The 22,290-nt window shown below is 42.0% G+C and overlaps 2 protein-coding genes across 2 annotated transcripts; both read left to right on the forward strand.

Moving 5' to 3' along the window:
• Positions 1-339: 339 nt before the first annotated feature.
• Positions 340-6,218, forward strand: cyp1d1 (cytochrome P450, family 1, subfamily D, polypeptide 1; the record flags this gene model as incomplete). The annotated part of the gene is made up of 7 exons (XM_084054618.1): positions 340-618; positions 1,541-2,176; positions 4,023-4,149; positions 4,403-4,492; positions 5,142-5,265; positions 5,439-5,525; positions 5,936-6,218. The coding sequence occupies 7 exons, from the start codon at positions 340-342 to the stop codon at positions 6,216-6,218; spliced, it is 1,626 nt and encodes a 541-aa protein (XP_083910744.1).
• Positions 6,219-12,939: 6,721 nt separating this feature from the next.
• Positions 12,940-22,056, forward strand: LOC311043221 (HLA class II histocompatibility antigen, DQ beta 1 chain-like; the record flags this gene model as incomplete). Its single annotated transcript, XM_084054398.1, has 6 exons — positions 12,940-13,127; positions 16,368-16,451; positions 17,701-17,955; positions 18,968-19,240; positions 20,592-20,769; positions 22,044-22,056. Exons 2-6 carry the CDS (start codon positions 16,385-16,387, stop codon positions 22,054-22,056), a joined length of 786 nt encoding a protein of 261 aa, XP_083910524.1. The 5' UTR covers positions 12,940-13,127; positions 16,368-16,384.
• Positions 22,057-22,290: the final 234 nt, after the last annotated feature.

Below are 22,290 nucleotides of genomic sequence, written 5' to 3' on the forward strand. Positions count from 1 at the left end.
CGTTTATACTTGATGCTGTAGAACTCTCCCTTTTGCTTCTTTTGTAGAGATAGACAAAATGATGTTTTAAATTATGAAAATGTAAAGATTTGTTTATTTCCTCACAATGTTTCTCACTGTAGATTGAATGTTGTTGCTCTTACAGAATACATGGATATGTCATCATGTCAGATTAGAGAGTTCTGACCTTGCAAAGTACAGTCTGTCTTTATCTCTCTTTCACTCTCTCTCGTTCTTTTGGTCCCACTCTGTCTCTATTTCTCTCTCACACTCTCTGTCTTGCTGTTTGTGTGTCTGTCTATCTCTGCTCAGCCTCCACAGTGCTCCAGCATGATGACGATGAGACTGACATTTAGGATTCTCCCCATCCAGGAAAGCCCCTGTGTCTCCCTGTCCGGTCTCACGGTGGCTCTGTGCGTGGTCACCCTCCTCCTGGTGGCCCTGAGGGGCCGAAAGGGCCTCAAGTACCGCTACCACAGGCAGCAGCAGGACCACATGAATTACCCGCCCCCCCCAGGGCCCAGGCCCTGGCCCCTGGTAGGAAACCTGCTACAAATGGGAGACCAGATCCACCTTTCTCTGACCCGCATGAGACTGGAGTATGGTGATGTCTTCAAGGTGAGAAAACAATGATTTCTTTCTCTCTTTCATTCATTGCTGCTCTCCTTCCTCGCTGCTACTTTGTAACCTCAGGTGTAACCTTTTATAATGCACAGCAGTGCATTATCCTGTACATTATTATATTACTATATATGCTGCTTTATAACTGCCTCAGGCTCCTGCCATTGCCTTTCTCATAAATGTCTGGCATATTTGACTGCCTGTATAAGTATAAGTATAAGTATAAGTATAAGTATAAGTATATGTATATTAGGCATGTAACGATTTATCATAAATCGATTAAAATCTATTCAAACTGGTGACAATTCAAATCAATTTAATAAAAATGTATCGCGATGCAAACAGCAGAGGGAGCGTTAAAAAGAGAAGAAAATACAGGATCTTTGTAAGAGAAGTTTTCAGACATTTGCTACTGTATTGAGAAGAGGATAAGAGAAAACACATTATTGTAAAAAAAAAAAGAAAAAGAAAAAAAGAGAGAGAGAAGAAAAAACTGGATTTGTGTAAGAGAGAAAAAAAAAAGAATTTTGTGTTTAAAAAATCGTGAAAAATCGTATAGTGAACCTCATGATTTGAATCGTATCGTGAATTGAATGAATCATTACATGCCTAAAGTATATGTATATTTATTTCTCTTCACTCTACTAGGAGCATTTGATTACCTGACCTGTTTCTATCCTGTTATCCCTGCTCTTCTTTCTATCTATTCTTCTTCCACCTTCCTACAAAAACTACAAATTATGTAAATTATCTTTTGTTTACACCTGTAAACCAGTGATGTGACAGTAAAGCTGTTTGTTTACACCTGTAAACCAATGATGTGACAGTAAAGCTGTTTGTTTACACCTGTAAACCAGTGATGTGACAGTAGAGCTGTTTCTGATTGGCTTTCACATCCATCATGTACGTGACATTCCAGATCCGTCTGGGCTCTCTGACCGTGGTCGTCCTGAGCGGATACGGCACCATCAGGCGGGCGTTGCTCCGCCAGGGCGAGGCCTTCGCCGGACGCCCCGACCTCTTCACGTTCTCGGCCGTGGCCAACGGGACCAGCATGACCTTCAGCGAGAAGTACGGACCGGCATGGACACTCCACAAGAAGCTGTGCAAGAACGCCCTCAGCTCTTTCTCCCAGACCGAGGCCAGCGGGGGATCCGGCGCCACCTGTCTGCTGGAGGAGCACGTGTGCGCCGAGGCGGCAAAGATGGTGGAGGCGTTTCGGCAACGGGCGGCCGAAGGGGAAACGACGCCAGAGAAAGGCCAAGACACTACAGCCGGTTTCGATCCCGCGGTTCCTCTGGTCACCTCGGTGGCCAACGTCATCTGCGCCCTGTGTTTTGGGAAAAGGTACCAGTACGACGATGAGGAGTTCCTCGCCATCGTTCACATCAACAACGAGGTGCTCAGGATCTTCGCCGCCGGGAACCTGGCCGACTTCTTCCCCGTGTTCCGCTACTTCCCCAGTCCGTCGCTGAGGAAGATGGTGGAGCACATTCACAGGATGAACGGCTTCATGGAGAGGAGCATCGAGGAGCACATCCACACTTTTGATAAGGTTAGGGTGGCCGGCGCACGCACACACACACACACACACACACACACACACACACACACACACACACACACACACACACACACACACACACACACACACACACACACACAGCTACACGGATACAAAGCACAATTCACAATTCACAATTTCAGAATACATCTTCATTGTCACATCACAGGTTTACAGGTGGAAAGACATGGGTGAAATTTTCAAGAGTGCTCATAATGTGTCACTATCATAATGCCACAACAAGCTAACAACATGTCATATCATAATCTGCATTTTTTTCATTAAAACAATCAGTGGTTAAATAAAAAAATAAGAATTAGTTTATATTTGAATCTATCCAAACATTGTGATTGATTATTTCAATGTGTTTGCTTATAAGTTAAATGTCCGCAAATGGAAACTTTAATCTAATCTAAGTCTTTCATACCGATTGGATCATTTTATATCTTTTTTATGAATATGGGTCAAAACCTGGGTGATGGGTGGTTCGAGGACTGTCCAGAATGGGGTCGGGGCTCCAGTCTACTCAGAGAGAACAGGGTCATAAAATGTCCTGAAATGGCTCATGCTCTGGATGGATGGCGTGTCTCTAAGTGTTGTTCTCTGGCTCCACTGATTCGCTGTCCATTCTTTAATCTGACGCTACACGCATACAATGGATGCTGTGCACGTCGTTGTAGCCAAAAATATGACAAACGAGTCCCGGGAAGGAGCTTTTGTTCTTGCGCAGGGTGGCTAAAATGTTCGCACGCACTCTAATTAGGAATTATCGTTCTGCTGGAAGACACGCGCCGTTCTCTAGCTTAGCATCAATGGTTCCTCTCTTCTCTTCTCTGCCCCACCCCCCACCCCACCCCACCCCCCTGATTCTTTATATAGATTGTTCTTTTTTTGCAAAGCACGTGCGCGTGCTATTATGGAAAATATTATATTCCAGTCAGGTGAAGACCATTTATTAGGAAGTTTTCAGCAGAGCAGCAGCATACACAGATCAGTATAGCCAGGCCTCCTGGCCTGACCAACAGCCCCTCGGGGCACAAGCCTCCTGAGCACCCGTCTCAGATCGTTCTTATAGTGTCCACTTTACCTGAGATGCTGTCCTTGAATGGTCATATTCTATGTACAGACATGTTACACTTTTTAGGGGTGTGCCGATACACTAATTTCACCAAACGATACGATACGATATTTGGCTCACAACTTCGATACGATATCGATACGATACGCACTTTTTTTATTATGAAAATATATGGGGGAGGAAAAAAGTAAATGCAAACAAATAATTCTGTTTTTGCATTATTCAGACATGCAAACTTATAGCTTTTCAGCTACAATAGCCGTTTTCAATCCAAATAGGGCAATAGTGTGACACCTGACCCGAAAAAAACAACATGTTGTCACCCTTTTCACCTCGGGGTTGTTTGCATGCCTGGTTATAATGATTGTAAAAAAAAAAAACGATATATTTTTTTCCCCAAAGCGATACATATCGTCACGAAAACGTATCGCGATATATCGTGGGACGATATATCGGCACACCCCTAACGTCTTATAGACAACATCAATGGTATTGCTGAACCAGCTAGAAAGAGAATAGTGTGTAAATAGACAGTGGAACAGTTGTTGCTTAATGACAGCAACAGGAGCTGTGAAAAGACCCCTGCTGTGAGTTTAAACCTCCATGGTTCAAATACAGTTAGATAGTAGTACAGAAATGATTTTAGAACAGGTGGGCATTCTAAAATATCCATTACAGCGCTTGTGTGAGTGAGTGAGTGAGTGGGTGCATGTCATGTGTGTGTACTTATACAATACTGTATATTATTTGTACTTCCAGAACTGCACCCGGGACATCACTGATGCCCTGATCGCTCTGTGTGAGGACAGACACCTGGACCCAGAGGACAACGCTCTGCTGTCCAACTCTCAGATCATCCACACTGTCCTGGACATATTTGGAGCAGGTTACTCACATCTCTACCACTTTACACTATCCTGGACATAATTGGAGCCAACCTGATGGCCCCTATTTTTGTCATTATTGTCCAAATGTCCAAACAGTTATTTTCGCTATGTGCATGGAGGCGTGTGTAATGACAACTATTAACTATTAATGTTATTTTAGTCCAGACTTGTCCAACTAACAAATATACACACCACTGCTTTAACTAATTGCTGTTGACCATGGTGGTGTCGTCATGCTTTATTCCCAATCAGGATTCGACACCATTATCGCTGGCTTACAGTGGAGCCTGTTGTACCTCATCAAGTTTCCTGAGATCCAGGGCAAGATACACCAGGAGATAGGTACTGTATCATTCATATTACACCAGGAGATAGGTACTGTATCATTCATATTACACCAGGAGATAGGTACTGTATCATTCATATTACACCAGGAGATAGGTACTGTATCATTCATATTACACCAGGAGATAGGTACTGTATCATTCATATTACACCAGGAGATAGGTACTGTATCATTCATATTACACCAGGAGATAGGTACTGTATCATTCATATTACACCAGGAGATAGGTACTGTATCATTCATATTACACCAGGAGATAGGTACTGTATCATAATACACCAGGAGATAGGTACTGTATCATAATACACCAGGAGATAGGTACTGTATCATAATACACCAGGAGATAGGTACTGTATCATAATGCACCAGGAGATAGGTACTGTATCATAATGCACCAGGAGATAGGTACTGTATCATAATGCACCAGGAGATAGGTACTGTATCATAATGCATGGTGTGCACCTCTGTGTAGTCTGTGCTCTGTACACCCTAAGTTTGAATGGGTCTGATGGTGGCGGTTCCCAGTGTGATAAAATAAGATAAGATAAGATACGATAAGATAAAATAGTTATCTATATCTATCTATTTATAAGAAATATAACTTATTGAAGTTCAACACTGTCGTTTTGTCTGTCTTTGATGTAGATGAACACATCGGCTCGTCCAGACTACCCAGGTTTGCAGACAAGCCTAAGATGCCTTTCACTGAGGCTTTCTTATACGAGGTGTTCCGACACGCCTCCTACGTCCCTTTCACCATACCTCACTGGTAAGACACGCCTCCTACGTCCCTTTCACCATACCTCACTGGTAAGAAATATCTATGTCCCTTTTAACATACCTCACTGGTAAGACATGTCTATGTCCCTTTTAAAGGTTCTGTGGTTCCAACAACCACATCGCCTTTAAACCCTCCATCTTCTCTCCTTTTAACAACCACAGCACCACAACAGACGTCATTCTGAACGGATTCTTCATCCCTAAAGACACCTGTGTCTTCATCAATCAGTATCAGGTCAACCATGATGTGTGAGTAACCATGATGATTTATCAAGAAACCTCTTTTCCTTGTGTTTATTCTAAATATGTTTTTTTTTCTCTCCGTTGTGTCTTTTCTTTTTCTCTTCACTTAATTAATTAATTAATTAATTCACTGGTTCTCAAAGTGGGGTCTTGGATCCCCCAGGGGTCCTTGAGGGTCTCCCTATAGCTAAATGATTGATGGATTGGAACCAAGCTGACCATTACAGGCCTGTAACTCTGAGAGGGTACAAATGCCATATGTACACTTTCAGAGTTATGGGGTCCGTGGCCTAATACATACCAGACTGGGGGTCCTTGAAAAAAAAAGAAACAGTGGCTTTTTTAAATCTGTTTTGTACCTCTAATTGTTCTCTCATTGGTTCATTAATCCTCTTGTTCTTTACCTCATCACCCAGGGACCTGTGGGAGGATCCGGACATGTTTCGTCCAGAGCGCTTCTTGGACACGTCGGGCCTCGTCAACAAGGAGCTGACAGAGAAGGTTCTGATCTTCGGCGTGGGGAAGAGACGGTGCCTCGGCGACGTGTTCGCTCGCCTGGAGATGTTCGTGTTCATCACCACGCTGCTCCACGGCCTGCACGTCCACAACGTCCCCGGACAGGTCCTGGACCTCACCACTGACTTTGGACTCACCATGAAGCCTCACCCCTACCGGATAACCATTACCCCCAGGCTCTAGAACCTACGAGATCAGGGGTCTTCAACAGGGGGTCGGGACCCATAGGGGGTCCTCAGAGTTACTACAAGGGGGCTGCCAAATCTTTGTGTGATAGGAACCCTTTTTTTTTCTTTCTTTTTTTACATTAACCACTTGAACCCTAGCATCCCTACTCTGAGTGGAACATTAGCCCAACATAGCAGATCTACAAGATCACAACACAATGCTAACACTCACTCTACTTATAACTGTGTCTTTATAATGTAATTTAAATGTTTAAGAGATTTTTTCTGTGTGTATGTAAAATATTGAAAATGAATAATAAAATGAATCATACAAAACAATTGAATACAGTATATTTACTGATCTTTGATGTCTTTTGAGAGAGACTATATGGTTAGGAATGACCCGAGGTCGATTAAAAAAATCCTTACAGTTTTCTGAAAACCCTATGGTGCTGTATATCGTCTCTGTCGGTTGGAAACCTCATATGTCCGAAACTGTTACTTTTCAGGATTCAAATTCAAAAATAGCAAAAGTAGCAGATCTACAAGCTCAAAACATGTCGCTTTGCAAAAATAGCAGATCTACAAGCTCACAACGCCTCGCACATCAGCTATTCTCTGCTTTGGTGTAGAGGGAAGAAAGAGCAGACCAAATACGGTCAAGTTTAAAACCCTAACCCACAACACTGATGATAGTGCTGTCAAACAAGTCTATGAAACTATAGGGTGGCAGTGGCTATGGGGTAGAGTGCAGTTAGGTTCCGGGCTCCCCCCAGAGTTAATGTCAAAGTGTTCTTGAGCAAGACGCTGAACCCCTAATTGCTGATGAGCAGGTTGGTGCCGTGCATGGTTTCCTCTGCCATTTCTCTGGTGTAAATGTGTGTGTGAATGGGGGAATGCAATGCACAATCATTGTAAAGCACCTTGGATAAAGGCGCTATAGAATTGCACCATTTAATTTAATTTAATTTAATTTAATCTATGAAATGAAAAAGTTGAATCTGCAACACAATATTGTGTACAATATTTTGTGTGTGTGTGTGTGTGTGTGTGTGTGTGTGTGTGTGGGGGGGTCCCTGCTTCATCTAACTTTCAGCTAAGGGGTCCTTGGCCTGAAAAACCCTTGAAGACCCCTGCCCTAGGGGTACAAGTAGCCCCCATTTGAGAAACACTGGTTTACGTAAAAACCCCTGAATAGATTACTGTACAAAGTTCTCATAATCAAAGTAAGTCACAGTTATTCTTGAACAGGAGCCAAATGATGACATCACTGTCATAACAACAAGTAGGCCATTGTGGGCATTTATCAAAGGACATGATGGGGCCGTCCTGTGAGCCTGCGTGTGGTCACACAGGATCACACAGGATCACACAGGATCACACAGGGGAACACACACAAACCCATGACTCAAGACTTCAATTATCGTCACTGTCGGTGCAGAAACCTCTTATCCAGGGGTCTTCAACGTTTTCAGGCCAAGGACCCCCTAGCTGAGGGAGAGATGAAGCAGGGACCCCCTCTATATTGTATAAAATTATGTTTCAGATTATACTTTTTTTGTTTACTTGGTCTGCTCTTTTTTCCCCTCTACACCTATACCTCTTTGCCAAAAATAGCAGATCTACAAGCTCACAACGCCGAGGCGTTGTGAGCTTGTAGATCTGCTATTTTTGTCTAAAGTTCTCCTCAGAATAGGGATGCTAGGGTTCAAGTGGTTAAGGTAAAAAGAAAAATCATATCACACAAAGATTTGGCGGACCCACTGTAGTAACTCTGACGACCCCCTAGGGGTCCCGGACCCCCTGTTGAAGGGTTAGGTCTGCTCTTATCTCCATATTTTAACTTTTTGTAAATTAACGCCCTACTTGATTATATACTGCAGCGTCACACAGAAGCATCAAAAATAGCAGATCTACAAGCTCGAAACGCGGTGCGAAGCGACACGTTTCGAGGTTGTAGATCTGCTATTTTAGCTATTTTTGAATTTGAATCCTGAAAAGTAAAATTTTTAGACATATGAGGTTTCCACCCGACAGAAACGATGTGTATCATCGCTGTTTAGCAGAACCTTGTATCTCTGTATTTAGTTCTATTTTTTTCCCACAAATTATTAATGCCTTACGTCCTATACAGCGTAATACAAAAGTAGCAAAAAATTGCCAATCAAGCTCACAACGTGCCGTGATGCGACGTGCTTGCGACCTTGTAGATCTGCTATCTTTGCTATTTTTGAAAATGTTTAAAGTGAAAGTGGTTAAAGGTAGGGTAAGTGATATTTGTAATCATTGCTATAGAGTGTTTGTTCAGTAACAGGAGTCTCCCTGTCTCTCCAGCCCTTTAATAAACAGGAAATACATTTTCTGGTAGGTGACAAAATCTCAGCCAATCCCATTTATCAGCTTATTTTTTTATAGTGTTCCAGTTCCAATTTTGTCTGCTAATTTCTTAGTGTCATCACTTCTAATGTCACTTGTTTAATGTATATCTTGAGTTCTCTATCATGATTGGATAAAATTGGAATTGAAACCTAAACTGAACTGAAAATGCATATTTCCTGTTTAATAAAGAGCTGGAGAGACATGGAGACTCCTGTTACTGAACAAACACTCTATAGCAGTGAGGACTATCAGAATATAGAGCTATTTAACACTTATTTTAACCAAAGAAAATCACTTACCCTACCTTTAAGTCTGTCTGTGGGGTTCGGAACACAGGTCCCCCCCCCCCCTCCCCCCTCCCCCCTCCCCTCCCCCCCACACACACATTTTTGGGACATACAGTTTGGGGACATACCGTACGTGGTTTCCTCCTGACAGAGACGGTATGTATGCATGAACACATGAATGCCTGTGCCGCGTGTGTGACTCTTTGTGATTAACAGAAACAGCTCCAGAAAGCCAGTTCCCCCATGGGTCCTCATGGCCAACCCATCAACCCCTCTGTTCCGATCGGTCCCTTTGTCCCTCGCTTAGTTCTAGTCCATGGAGCCCATGGTATACATTGAACTATAGGAGCTTGGTAAAGAATAACAGATTACTTTGAGCATGTGTGGTGCAGCACGCAAAGTTAACAGTCACGACATCCAAGTGCCATGATGGACCAGCCAGACAAGGAGTTACCTGCGTTCTCTCTAGTGACCAGCAGGGGGGGTGATTCCAGGTCACTCAGATCTCCACTGGACTACACGGTCTAGCACAGTAAGGACGAGTGACCACCGGGCCTTTGCTGTGTTGACGTGGACAATGAGGTGTCTACCTATTTATTTCTATGTGTTTGGGCTCTGTGCATGACTGTAGTCAAGAAAAACAAAAACATAAAGACATGCCAACTCCGGTTTACTTCCCATATCTGCGTGAAGTAGGCGGCCTTTTTAGGACCGGAAGCAGGTTGGAGTCTATTAGTTCAAATGGAAGAGTGAACGTGAACACAGCTTCTGAACTATTCTTTAAACCCCCGGTCACTGAACTAAATATTGGACCCAATCGTCAGATTCTACCATCAAACACCGCCCACTTAGAAGACCGTTTGTTGGATTTGTGTACCATTTATAAATCAACCATCTTTGACTGTAGTTCCCTTTTCCAGAGGGTGGCATTCAAGGACCCTCATAACTCTGAGAGTATTCAAATGGAACCAAATGAATGCTCGATAGCCCCGAATGCTCGATAGGCTTTACCAGTCAAGGACTCACTAAAGTATTTTTTTGGGGTAGCGGTTGCCTAAAGGTTCCCCGGACTGACAGGAAAAATTTGGGCGGGAAAGTGAATGGCCACCACTTACCCCTCCCCCAACACCACTGAAGTGCCCTATGAGCAAGGCACTGAACCCCCGACTGCTACAGTGGAGCTGCTCAGTGGCCAACAGTAGCCTATAAGACTGTGGTTGTACTGGTCAGCTCCCAGGTTTTAATGTGGGGGGGGGGGGTGAAAGAAGACGTAACTATTGTTTGAGAGCGCCACAATTTAGAAGTAATGGCTGCAGAAGGAGAGCTAAAACTGTGAAACGTGTCGGCTATTGCAATGAAGCTTCACCGAATGGCTGAATGGCTCTGTTCCCCTCAGGAGCACAAACTGACGGCCTAAGTGACTTCCTAATTGCCTTTGTCAAATGTCCAAGGGTCTGCAGGTCAGACCCAGACAGGGAGATCCCAGGAGAAACCTGCACGCGATGCCCTGGATTGCACCCTACAGCTCCATTCCACCCGGTCTCTCTGGGTCTCTGTGTCTCTGGCCCCCTGTGGTGATAATAGGTCCCTGGCCTTCTGCTAACCCGAGCCTAGAGATGCCTTATTGGGCACCAGACCACCATATCGTCACGGCACGCTGACCGGTGGAAACCTTGTGTGTCCTAAATCAGGGGTCTTCAACGTTTTCAGGCCAAGGACCCCCTAGCTGAGAGAGAGAGATGAAGCAGGGACCCCCTCTATATTGTATACAATTGTGTTTCAGATTTAACTTTTTTTGTTTACTTGGTCTGCTCTTTTTTCCCTCTACACCAAACACCTCTTTGCCAGAAAATAGCCGATCTACAAGCTCACAACGTCTCGCAGCGCGAGACGTTGTGAGCTTGTAGATCTGCTATTTTTTGGTAAAGTTCTCCTTAGAAAAGGGATGCTAGGGTTCAAGTGGTTAAGGTAAAAAAAAGTCATATCACACAAAGATTTGGCGGACCCCTTGTAGTAACTCTGAGGACCCCCTAGGGGTCCCGGACCCCCTGTTGAAGACCCCTGTCCTAAATGGTTATGTTTTCTAGTCACAAGCTCTTGCTGATGCTTTTCATCGGTTCAGTATTTAGAAAACCCAAACACGGGGGCGCCTACTGGCCTGGCGGTCCAGGCGCATACCACATATAGGCTCTAATAGCCTGACAGCTCGTCGCGGGTCCGACTACCTTTGCTGTGTGTCACTGTCTCTCTCCCTGTTTCCTGTCATTCTCTGCTATATACTATCAATAAAGGCAGAAAAGCCACATGCACTCAACCACTTTCATAGATAGATAGATAGATAGATAGATAGATAGATAGATAGATAGATAGATTAATACTCCCCAAGGAAATTTGCTTTGCTCAACAGCTCCAGTGCAATACATTCATACAGATGTCAATAAAAAAAGAACATGGTGAACATTTAAAAAACATTACACCAATGGGAATGAATGCAATAATAAAAAACTATCAGTATAAGCAGTTAAAAACCCTAGGTAAAAACAGTTAAAAAGAGAACACAGCTAAAGCAAATACATATAGATTAGCTGGTCAACCCCCTCCCCCTCCCCCCTCTCTCCCTTAGTGCGTCATTATACAGCCTAATGGCCCTTGGAATAAAAGAGTTCCTGAATCTGTCCGTGCTACACTGCAGTGATCTGAGCCTATTACTAAAATTGCTCTTCTGTGCATGAAGTGCTGTGTGTGCAGTGGGTGGCTGGCATCATCCAGAATGGACACTGCCTTGGCCAGGGTCCTCCTCTCTGCCATAGCCACCACTGACTCAAGCTCAGTCCCAGTCCCTATAACCTTGCCGGTCCGCCTAATCAGTCTGTCCAGTCTGACTGTGTCTCTCTGTCTGGCATTACCTCCCCAACACACCACAGCATAGAAGACCACGCTGGAAACCACTGACTGGTAGAACATCTGCAGGAGCTTCCTGCAGATGTTAAAAGAGGCCAGTCTCCTCAGGAAATACAGCCTGCTCTGACCCTTCTTGTAGAGACTGTCTGTGTTTACTGATCAGTTTATGATCAAGCTGCACTCCCAGGAACTTATAGGACTCGACCACCTCAACCTCCACCCCCCCCCGATGGAAACTGGCTGTGGGGTGGGGCGGGTTCTCCTAAAGTCAATCACGATCTCCTTGGTCTTGGAGACGTTGGGCTGTAGCTTGTTCAGCTGGCTCCAGCCCACAAAGTCCTCTTCACTTCACTCCATCACTTTCCTGTACTCCCCCTCCTCTCCCCCCTTAATACACCCGACGATGGCTGTGTCGTCAGAGAACTTCTGCAGGTGGCACATCTCAGAGCAGTCTGCTGTGTACAGCAGTGGTTCTCAACCTTTTCAGACCGCGACCCCCCAAAATAATCTTATTTGAACTCGGGATCCCCCAAAATAATCATATTTGAACTGGGGACCCCCTAAAATAATCATATTTGAACTGGGGACCCCCCAAAATAATCATATTTGAACTGGGGACCCCCTAAAATAATCATATTTGAACTGGGGACCCCCCAAAATAATCATATTTGAACTGGGGACCCCATAAAATAATCATATTTGAACTGGGGACCCCCTCAAATAATCAGATTTGAACTGAGGACCCCCCAAAAATATCATATTTGAACTGAGGACTCCCCAAAATAATCATATTTGAAATCAGGACCCCCCACCCTGAAAAACACTTGGAATTGTGGGAGTTGAGGCGTTACATTTAGTTTGACTCAGTTCGCACAGATAAATAGATCCACATGCTCTAAAAGAACTTGTAAATCAGCTATTTTCAAAGATTTTGCTCTTTCTTACATAAATTGACAATTTGGCCAATGTTTGCCCAGTTTTTAGTATAGTTTGTTGATTACTTATGAAGCAGCAGCTATATACTGTTCATGATATGTGCAATAATCCAGACTGTCGTCTTTCTGGAAACAGATGATGTAACATCATATCTTTAATCTGATTGGCTGATTATTCTGAACTACAGAACGAGTCCTCCTTTATTCTCTTTCAGACTCCCGAACTTCTCTTTCAGTAAACATCTGTTTATTCTCATCTGTTTATTCTCATCTGTTTATTCTCATCTGTTTATTCTCATCTGTTTATTCTCATCTGTTTATTCTCATCTATTAAATTCAGTTCAGTTTTGATCAGTGATGATAAAGATTACAGCCACCCTCCTCATCCTCTCCTCTGTACTTCATTTCAAAGCATCCCAGGAAGTAAGTACATTACATTTATATCATTGTATAATATATACATTTATATGTACTGTTATTATATAAAAACAAATATGAACAATGCACAATACAAACAAATGACACACACACACACACGCACGCACGCACGCACGCACGCACGCACGCACACACACACACACACACACACACACACACACACACACATTAATCACAGGTTAAGGATGTTATCGCAGATTTGTTAAGCAATAATTAAAATTAAGTGTTGCAACACAACTCTAATTCAAATAAATCCTAGATCAACAAGTCCTTGAGTAGTCCTAAACTAAGCTTTATTTAACCCTTGTTGGTGCTCATTAGTGTGGTTGCCCAACAGGGCAACCAGACTATTGTTATTGATAAACTGAGATAAACAATATTTCGAACCGCTATTTCTCCCACAGTTTTTATCCCCTAATGTTGTGCCATATATCAAAATGACCGTCTAAATCGGGAATCGTGCGCGTGTATAGGGCTAAGAGATTGGTTGAATAGTTTAATTGATATTAATTTATTAGTGCCATTAAATGTCCCCATCCACTTTAATGGAAAAGTGAAAAAACTCAAATTCAAGTATTTTTTTCTCAGAAACCGTAAGAGCTACAGTTATCAGATTTGGAGGGATAATTCATAATATTGTCCGAAATTATTGAAAAAAATATCACACCTTTCGGCCTCATGGTGGCGCTATAACAGCCCCCTTTACGTTTTGGACTGTAACTCTTGAACCGTAGGTCCGAAAATCAAAATTTCTTTTCACCTGGATTCCTTGGGTCACTACGCATCTCCCCATATAGGCCACGCCCATTTGCGTCAGGATAGATTTTTTGATATTGATTTATTAGTGCATTAAATTTCCCCATCCACTTTAATGGGAATTGCAAAAACTCCCATTCAAGTATTTTTTTCTCGGAAACCGTAGGGGCTACAGTTACAAAACTTAGAGGGGAGGTTAATAGTTTTTTGAAAAATTATTAAGAAAATAATCACACCAGTCGGCCACATGGTGGCGCTATAACAGCCCCCTTTACCTTTTGGCCTATAACTCTTGAACCGTAGGTCGTAAAATCAAAATGTCTTTTTCCCTGGATTCCTTGGGTCACGACGCATCTTCCCATATAGGCCACGCCCATTTGCGTCAGGATAGATTTTCCGCCATTTTGAATTTTCTTCAAAACACACTTTTTGCTCCTTTTCCTTCAATTTTTTTCCAAATCTCACACAAATCGGTACACGTGATCTATGGACCCATGCGATAAACCTATCCAAGCGGAATTTTGATAGTCCGTACCGTCCGTCCGTAAATGGCTTCCAAAGTTAGCGGGAGGGGCCCGTTTGACCAAAAATGCCATAAATCACGAACAAGACGTCCGGTCAATCCCAAATTTGAATCACATGTCGAGGGTGGTATACTAAACCAATCCCCAAAAGCATTTCTACTTTGATCCATAGGGGGCGCCACGAATGCTCGAAATGTAACCGTTTGATGCAAAAACATGCTTTTTGGGGGATCAATCCTCTCAAAATGAAACGCAGGCGATCTCAGGAGTGACGTCACGATGTAATTGGCGCAGTCTCCGACGGTATTCCTCCCGGCGTATTACTGGAGTCCCGACCGCGTCGGCGCAACCACACTCTGCAATTTCCCCGGAATTGCGACGCGTCTAGTTTCACTGTGAAATGGAATAGATCAGATTCAAAGTGTCCTTATTGTCATGATTTTTACATTGTCAAAGTGGGTCAAATAAAACAATACATAAATTAATAAATAAATGTACAGTCAGTCTGTCAGGTTTTTCACATCAACATGCCTCTCTCTCTAGTAACCGATGATGTTTAATACAACAATAATCCTGATTGGCTGTTGAGTGAATCAGGAAGTGAAATAAAAGTTTAGGGAGTTTCCAGTGAGAAGCTTCAAACACACACAACACACACACACACACACACACACACACACACACACACACACACACACACACACACACACACACACACACACACACACACACACACACACACACTCACTCACTCACTCACTCACTCACTCACTCACACACACACACACACACACACACACACACACACACACACACACACACACACACACACACACACACACACACACACACACACACACACACACACACACACACACACACACACACACGTGATTATATCTGTCAGTAGGGGGGGCAAGATTTTTTTGGAGGGGGGGAGACACAAGCTGGAACTCTGACTGGTATTATTTAACACTATGGAATTGGAAATAATAGACAATATTCACATGGCGGCCATTTTGGCATTTTGCATTGAAGAAACCATAGATATATATAAAGGCTAGATGACTCACCCGCGCTGCTGGCCAATGGAGTATACGACGTTTCCACATGGCGGCCATCTTGGGACGGTCATTCATAACATTATGTCTATGGTGCATGTACTTTGAAATAACCATAGCGTGCTCAATTTTCATCCGATTTTCAAACGGTTTGGTGTGTTGTAAACACCACAGATGTAGTTATGATACTGCATACTTAATGTTGTTTAAAAAACGTTTGAAAATCGGATGAAAATTGCGCACGCTATGGTTATTTCAATTGTACATGGCCATAGACATAATGTTATGAATGCCTGTTGCAAGATGGCCGCGCTTGAGCTACGCTTGCGCCGCCCCCTTGAGCCATCTAGCCTTTATATATATATCTATGGAAGAAACGGGGTGGCATTTCATAATAGCAAAATGGCCGCCGTGTGAATATGGTCTTCAGAGACCACACCCCCTTATCACCCTGCATAATAATACATATGTGCAGGGTAGACCAGTGGAGTGCTCCAGCATTTTATTTGGGTATTCTCTTCCGAAGTGACCAGATATTTTACTTTTTGCATAAGGTACAGTATGTACACAAGGTTAGACATAAGGTGCATAAGGTACAGTATGTACACAAGGTTAGACATAAGGTGCATAAGGTACAGTATGTACATGTGGAGACATAAGGTGCATAAGCAGCAGCTATATAGGCTACCATACGTGATTATTTGCAATAATCACCACTGTCGTCTTCCAGAAACAGATGATGTAACATCATATCTTTAATCTGATTGGCTGATTCTTCTAAACTACAGAACAGATCCTCCTTCATTCTCTTTCAGACTCCAGAAGTTCTCTTTCAGTAAAAATCTGTTTATTCTGATCTGTTTATTCTCATCTATTAAATTCAGCTCAGTTTTGATCAGTGATGATGAAGATTACAGCCACCCTCCTCATCCTCTCCTCTGTACTTCATGTCAAAGCGATCCCAGGAAGTAAGTACATTATATCTATGTTATTATATGATTTATACATATTTATATCTACTGTTATAAAACCACATATGAACAATGCACAATACAAACAAATGACATGCACACACGCACGCACACGCACGCACGCACGCACGCACGCACGCACGCACGCACGCACGCACACACACACACACACACACACACACACACACACACACACACACACACACACACACACACACACACACACACACACACACACACACACAGTCCTTTCACTACCTGTATATACAATATTGAATCTTGAATGTTGGTCCAAATACATAAACATTAAAACAGATGTTAGGAACTGTCGTTGTGACATCATGAAATATGGAGAATATAATATAATACATCATGAAAATGAGGGTTTTGTGCAGAGGGAGGAGGAGGGGCCTATTATAGAACCCTGGGGATTCCAGAAACCTCACATCTCTATATATCATCATACAAGAGTGTTGCACACGTGGTTATTATGGTTATACATGTTATACCTCTCCCTAACTGCTGCTATGTATAATGTACTATTTTAACTGTTCAATAAATGTTACACTGTGTTGGGTTTATTTTACTTATTTATTATTGTAAAGTATCATTTATTATTTATTGGTAAAAAATAAATGCTTAAAGTACCAAAAGTAGAAGTAGTCATTATGCAGAATGTCCTGTTTCACAATTTATCATCTAAAATGTATAAAAAATCTTTAGAAAATAGCAGATCTACAAGTTCACAATGCATCACTATGCAACGCATTGTGAACTTCTAGATCTGCTATTTTCAAATGGCCAAAATATATATAGAGCTGAAGTGGGTAATGTATGTTTTGTAATAAGTAATCAAAATCTACAAATAGTAGGCCTACTGGAGTAAAAGTACAATGTTTGTGTAGTGGAGTAAAAGTACTGAAAAATTTAAATACTCAAGTAAAGTAAAAAAAATTGTACTTGAGTAAATGTACTTAGTTACCGCTCGGCGCTGCGCACGGTAAACGCTGATCAAGGACGGGACGGAGACGTCGGGTCACGACGAGCGGACACTGCGGTGGGCGGGGCGTGGAGACGTCATCATGTTTCAGCGTGAATAAAACGTTTGACAGGAAGCTACTTTTAATATCCAACCTTTCACTTCATATAAGAACCAAACATGATTGTTTAACATGATGATTATGTGTTATTGTCACTGTGAAGAAGTTTGTTGTTGAATTTAATGTCATCTTTGTTTTATTTCCAGTGTTCCATGAGCAGATTACACTCCTTGGCTGTTCAGACACAGTTAAAGACCCATATAAAGAGTTCATGTTTGCACTGGATGGTGAAGTGTTGGTGTACGCAGACTACAACAAAGGGAAGGGGGTGGAGCCTCAGCCTCCGTTTGTAGATCATATCAACTGGCCAGGAGCTTATGATTATGCTTTGAATCAGCAGGCGCTCTGCAAAGCCAACCTGGACGACACTCGCACTGCCATGAAGAAACCACCAGTGAAAGGTACATGAATACTATGAACACAATAACTAACACGGTTGAATACACACACACACACACACACACACACACACACACACACAACCACATTAGGGCTGGGAGTCGATTATAACAATTAATCTAATTAATTAGAGGCTTTGTAATTAATTAATCGAAATTAATCGCATTTTAATCACATCAATATTTTACCTGAGAACTGTGAGAAGCAATTTTTTCAAATGGATTTTGGTATACGTCTTTAAGTACATGTACTCAAGTACTGTACTTAAGTACAATTTTGAGGTATTTGTACTTTACTCGAGTATTTCCAATTTCTAATACTTTTAATTCTACTCCACTACATCTCAGAGCCAAAATTGTACTTTTACTCCACTACAATTATTTGAAAACTTTAGTTACTAGTTACTTTGTAGATTTTGATTATTATTACAAAACATACCGTAACCACTTCAGCCTATATCATCCATTTGAAAATAGCCGATAAGCGTGATGCATTGTGAGCTTGTAGATCTGCTATTTTCAAAAGATTTGTATACATTTGAAAACTTGAAATGGGACATTTTGTAAAATGAGTACTTTTGGTGGAATTTTGTGGCAAATACTTTTATACTTTTACTCAAGTATTTTGAATTCCGGACTTTTAATTGTAACAGAGTATTTCTACATTAGAGTATTGATACTTTAACTTAAGTAAAACATTTGAGTACTTTTTCCACCACTGAAGGCTGGAGTATTGTTACTGTTGTTTCATGGTCGTTTATGTATCAATTAATAAAAACGTGCGCATATGACCCGCACGGCATCGTGCACCCCTCTACTTAACTGCTATCTCATTGTATTTAAGATATTCAATATACATTCAAAACATTTTAATGCCAGATTTCACATCCTGAACCTATTTTAGACTTGATGTAGTGACATATTTGGCCGATGGGGGGCAGTTAGCCTAGTGTTGATATTATACAGATGATAATAAAACTGAACATTAATGACATTCTTAATTGTCTATTTCCAGATGGATATGTGTACTATTTTGCTGCCCGCTGTGTGTTTAACTCCAGTGAGCTGAAGGACATACAGTACATACAGTCATTGAATTTCGATGGTGATGAGATCCTCAGGTGGGACAGTAGAGTAGATCAGTATGTTGGATACACTGAGTATGGTGTGAAGAACGCAGAGCGCCTCAATAAAGATCCTAGAGAACTGGCTAGGATGAGAGCAAACCGAGAGGTAGTCTGCAAACCCAACATTGAGCTCTACTACTCCTCTGTTCTGAACAAGAGAGGTGAGCTGATCTCAGAGCAGCACTCAACACTCATCACCTCATAAACTATAACATGAAATCACATGATTCTATTCAGAGATGATTAATGGTGTTAATATTGATCATATAATAATTATTACATATTTCTTTATCTGCTGAGAAACATTTCAGATCCTCTTGATTCAAACTGTATCCTAACAGGCTGTCACACAGTGGAAATAGCAGATTTAATATTAATAATAATAGACCATTTATTTGTTTACCAACATTGAGACTGGACGCACAGGTGATTGTTTCACACAATCAATTCTCAACCTGTTGTTTTGGGGTGCGCTGGTTTCAGCACACCCCAACCCCCTCTAACCTCTAACCCCAACCCCCTCTGTGTGTTGGCTAGTGAGGCGCATCCTATAGTGAGACCTGACAGAATGGGTTTCATTGAGCGCATACTGGTTGCGCGCATACTGGTTCTTATCAGTGTTCATAGCGCGGCACCGAGTGCCGCGCTATGAGCTTGCATATCTGCTATTTTTGACAAATCGTGAAAACTTTGAATACATATTTTTCATTTCATCATTCAACATTTGTAAGTCAAATATTTGCTTCTGGGGGGTCCCTGGAACAAAATATTTTGCGATGGGGGTCCGTGGCCAAATACATATCATTTTGGGGGTCCTTGACATGAAAAAGTTTGAGAACCACTGGTCTAAACAGTATAATATCATACAAATAAATAATATATACATTAAAACTATCCAAACTATAGGATGCCAGGTCTACAATGAACCTGGCATCTGTCTACATAACATGATATCTAAATTACATTTTAACCTTTGCATAAGACTGCAAGGTCATCAAGGCTAGGTCTAGTGCTACAGTCTTCAGATTATGGTGGTAGATTGGGAGTGAGTCTGCAGTTCTGACTGCAATGGGGAGTTTGTTCCACCGTTTGGGAGCCAGAAGGGAGACGAGTCTGGGATGTGTGGAGCGTTGTCCAGGGTGTTTTAGAGAAGAGAGAAGAGTCTAGGATGTGTGGAGGGCAGTCTATGGTGGAGGGTGAGGGTTTGTAGGGTTGGATCAGGCTTGAAGATATGGGGGTGTCATACCTTTGGTTGCTTTGTAGGCCAACATCAGTGTTTTGTACTCTGTGAGGGCAGCAACTGGGAGTCAATGGAGGGAGAGGAGAACGGGGGAGAGCCGGGAAACGTGAACATTTTGGCTGGTTGAAGACCAAGTGTGTTGCAGCTTTCTGGATCATTTGGATGATGTACAATTATTAATGATAATGACATTTTACTATGACGGTTATATAATAACAATAATAATAATAATAATAATAATAATAATAATAATAATAATCTTATTTATCCAGTGGAGCCCAAAGTGAGACTGAAGTCAGAGACTCCCCCTCGTCGTGGTGAACACACTCACATGCTGAGGTGCAGCAGCTACGACTTCTATCCTCAAGTGATCCTGGTGACCTGGTGGATAGGTCAAGAACCTTTGACCTCTGGTCTCTCCTCTACCGCCGAGCTGTCTGATGGAGACTGGTACTACCAGTACCACTCCTACCTGGAGTACACACCCAGGTACACACCTAACAGACACCTATACATAGAAATACACACCTAACAGACACCTATACATAGAAATACACACCTAACAGACACCTATACATAGAAATACACACCTAATAGACACCTATACCTAGAAATACACACCTAATAGACACCTATACCTAGAAATACACACCTAACAGACACCTATACATAGAAATACACACCTAATAGACACCTATACATAGAAATACACACCTAATAGACACCTATACATACAGTTTATATTTTTAAAATAAAACAAGTGTTACTCACTTGCTGAAAATGGCCCATTAATTGGTAGGCTAATATTAAGTCACATGCACGCACGCACGCACGCGCACGCACACGCGCACACACACACACACACACACACACACACACACACACACACACACACACACACACACACACACACACACACACACACACACACACACACACACACACACACACACACACACACACACACACAGAGGGATCATGCAATGTCTTCCACTGCCACATTGTTGTTGCTTCACACACTGTGTGTGTGTGTGTGTGTGTGTGTGTGTGTGTGTGTGTGTGTGTGTGTGTGTGTGTGTGTGTGTGTGTGTGTGTGTGTGTGTGTGTGTGTGTGTGTGTGTGTGTGTGTGTGTTACAGATCAGGAGAGAAGATCACATGCATGGTGGAACATCCCAGCCTGACCGCGCCTATCAAGATGGACTGGGGTCAGTTACTGTAATCTACTGTAATCTACTGTAATCTACTGTACTCTACTGCATTCTACTGCATTCTACTGTACTCTACTCTAGTCGTATTCTACTGTATTCTACTGTACTCTACTTTATTCTACTCAAAATCAATACAAATACATTAAAACATCCTAAAAAAGTAACCATTCTAATAAGAAGGTCATGGTATCTTGTCTAGATGAGGTACATCATCTTTGTTTACTAATGGCTGCAGGTACAAAGACATTAAAAAAGTTTAAATCATTTATAGAATTTATAGAATTTCCACATCAGGGTCAGAAGCTGCTGGAGTGAAGGGGCTGAAAGTGACTGTAAAGTATGAGAACAGTCCTGAGAGATGGAACTGGACTTTTATAAATGCTGCATTAATATCAATGGTAATGGTCTAGTGGTTAGAGTGTCTGCCCTAAGGTTGAGAGGTTGAAGTTCAATCCCTGGCCGGGTCTTACTAAAGACTATCAGTGAGACCCAGTGCCTCCCTGCTTGACACTCAGCATCAAGGGTTAGGCTGGATGTTCAAAGATTTGCAAAAAAAACATGATTTTTCAAAAATATCAGATCTGCTATTTTTGAATAGTCCAAGTATGAAATAATAGTTATAGCTCAAATCTAAAATGACACAGATGATTCCATGTCAGAGTCAGTGAAGGACAAGGTGTTTTAATCTACTGTAATAATAAACTTAATATAATATAATATAATTAATATAATATATTATAATATAATTAATATAATATTTGT

The sequence above is a fragment of the Gymnoscopelus microlampas genome (genome assembly GCF_963454915.1).
Source record: "Gymnoscopelus microlampas genome assembly, chromosome: 4".
In the NCBI taxonomy this organism is placed as follows: Eukaryota; Metazoa; Chordata; class Actinopteri; order Myctophiformes; family Myctophidae; genus Gymnoscopelus; species Gymnoscopelus microlampas.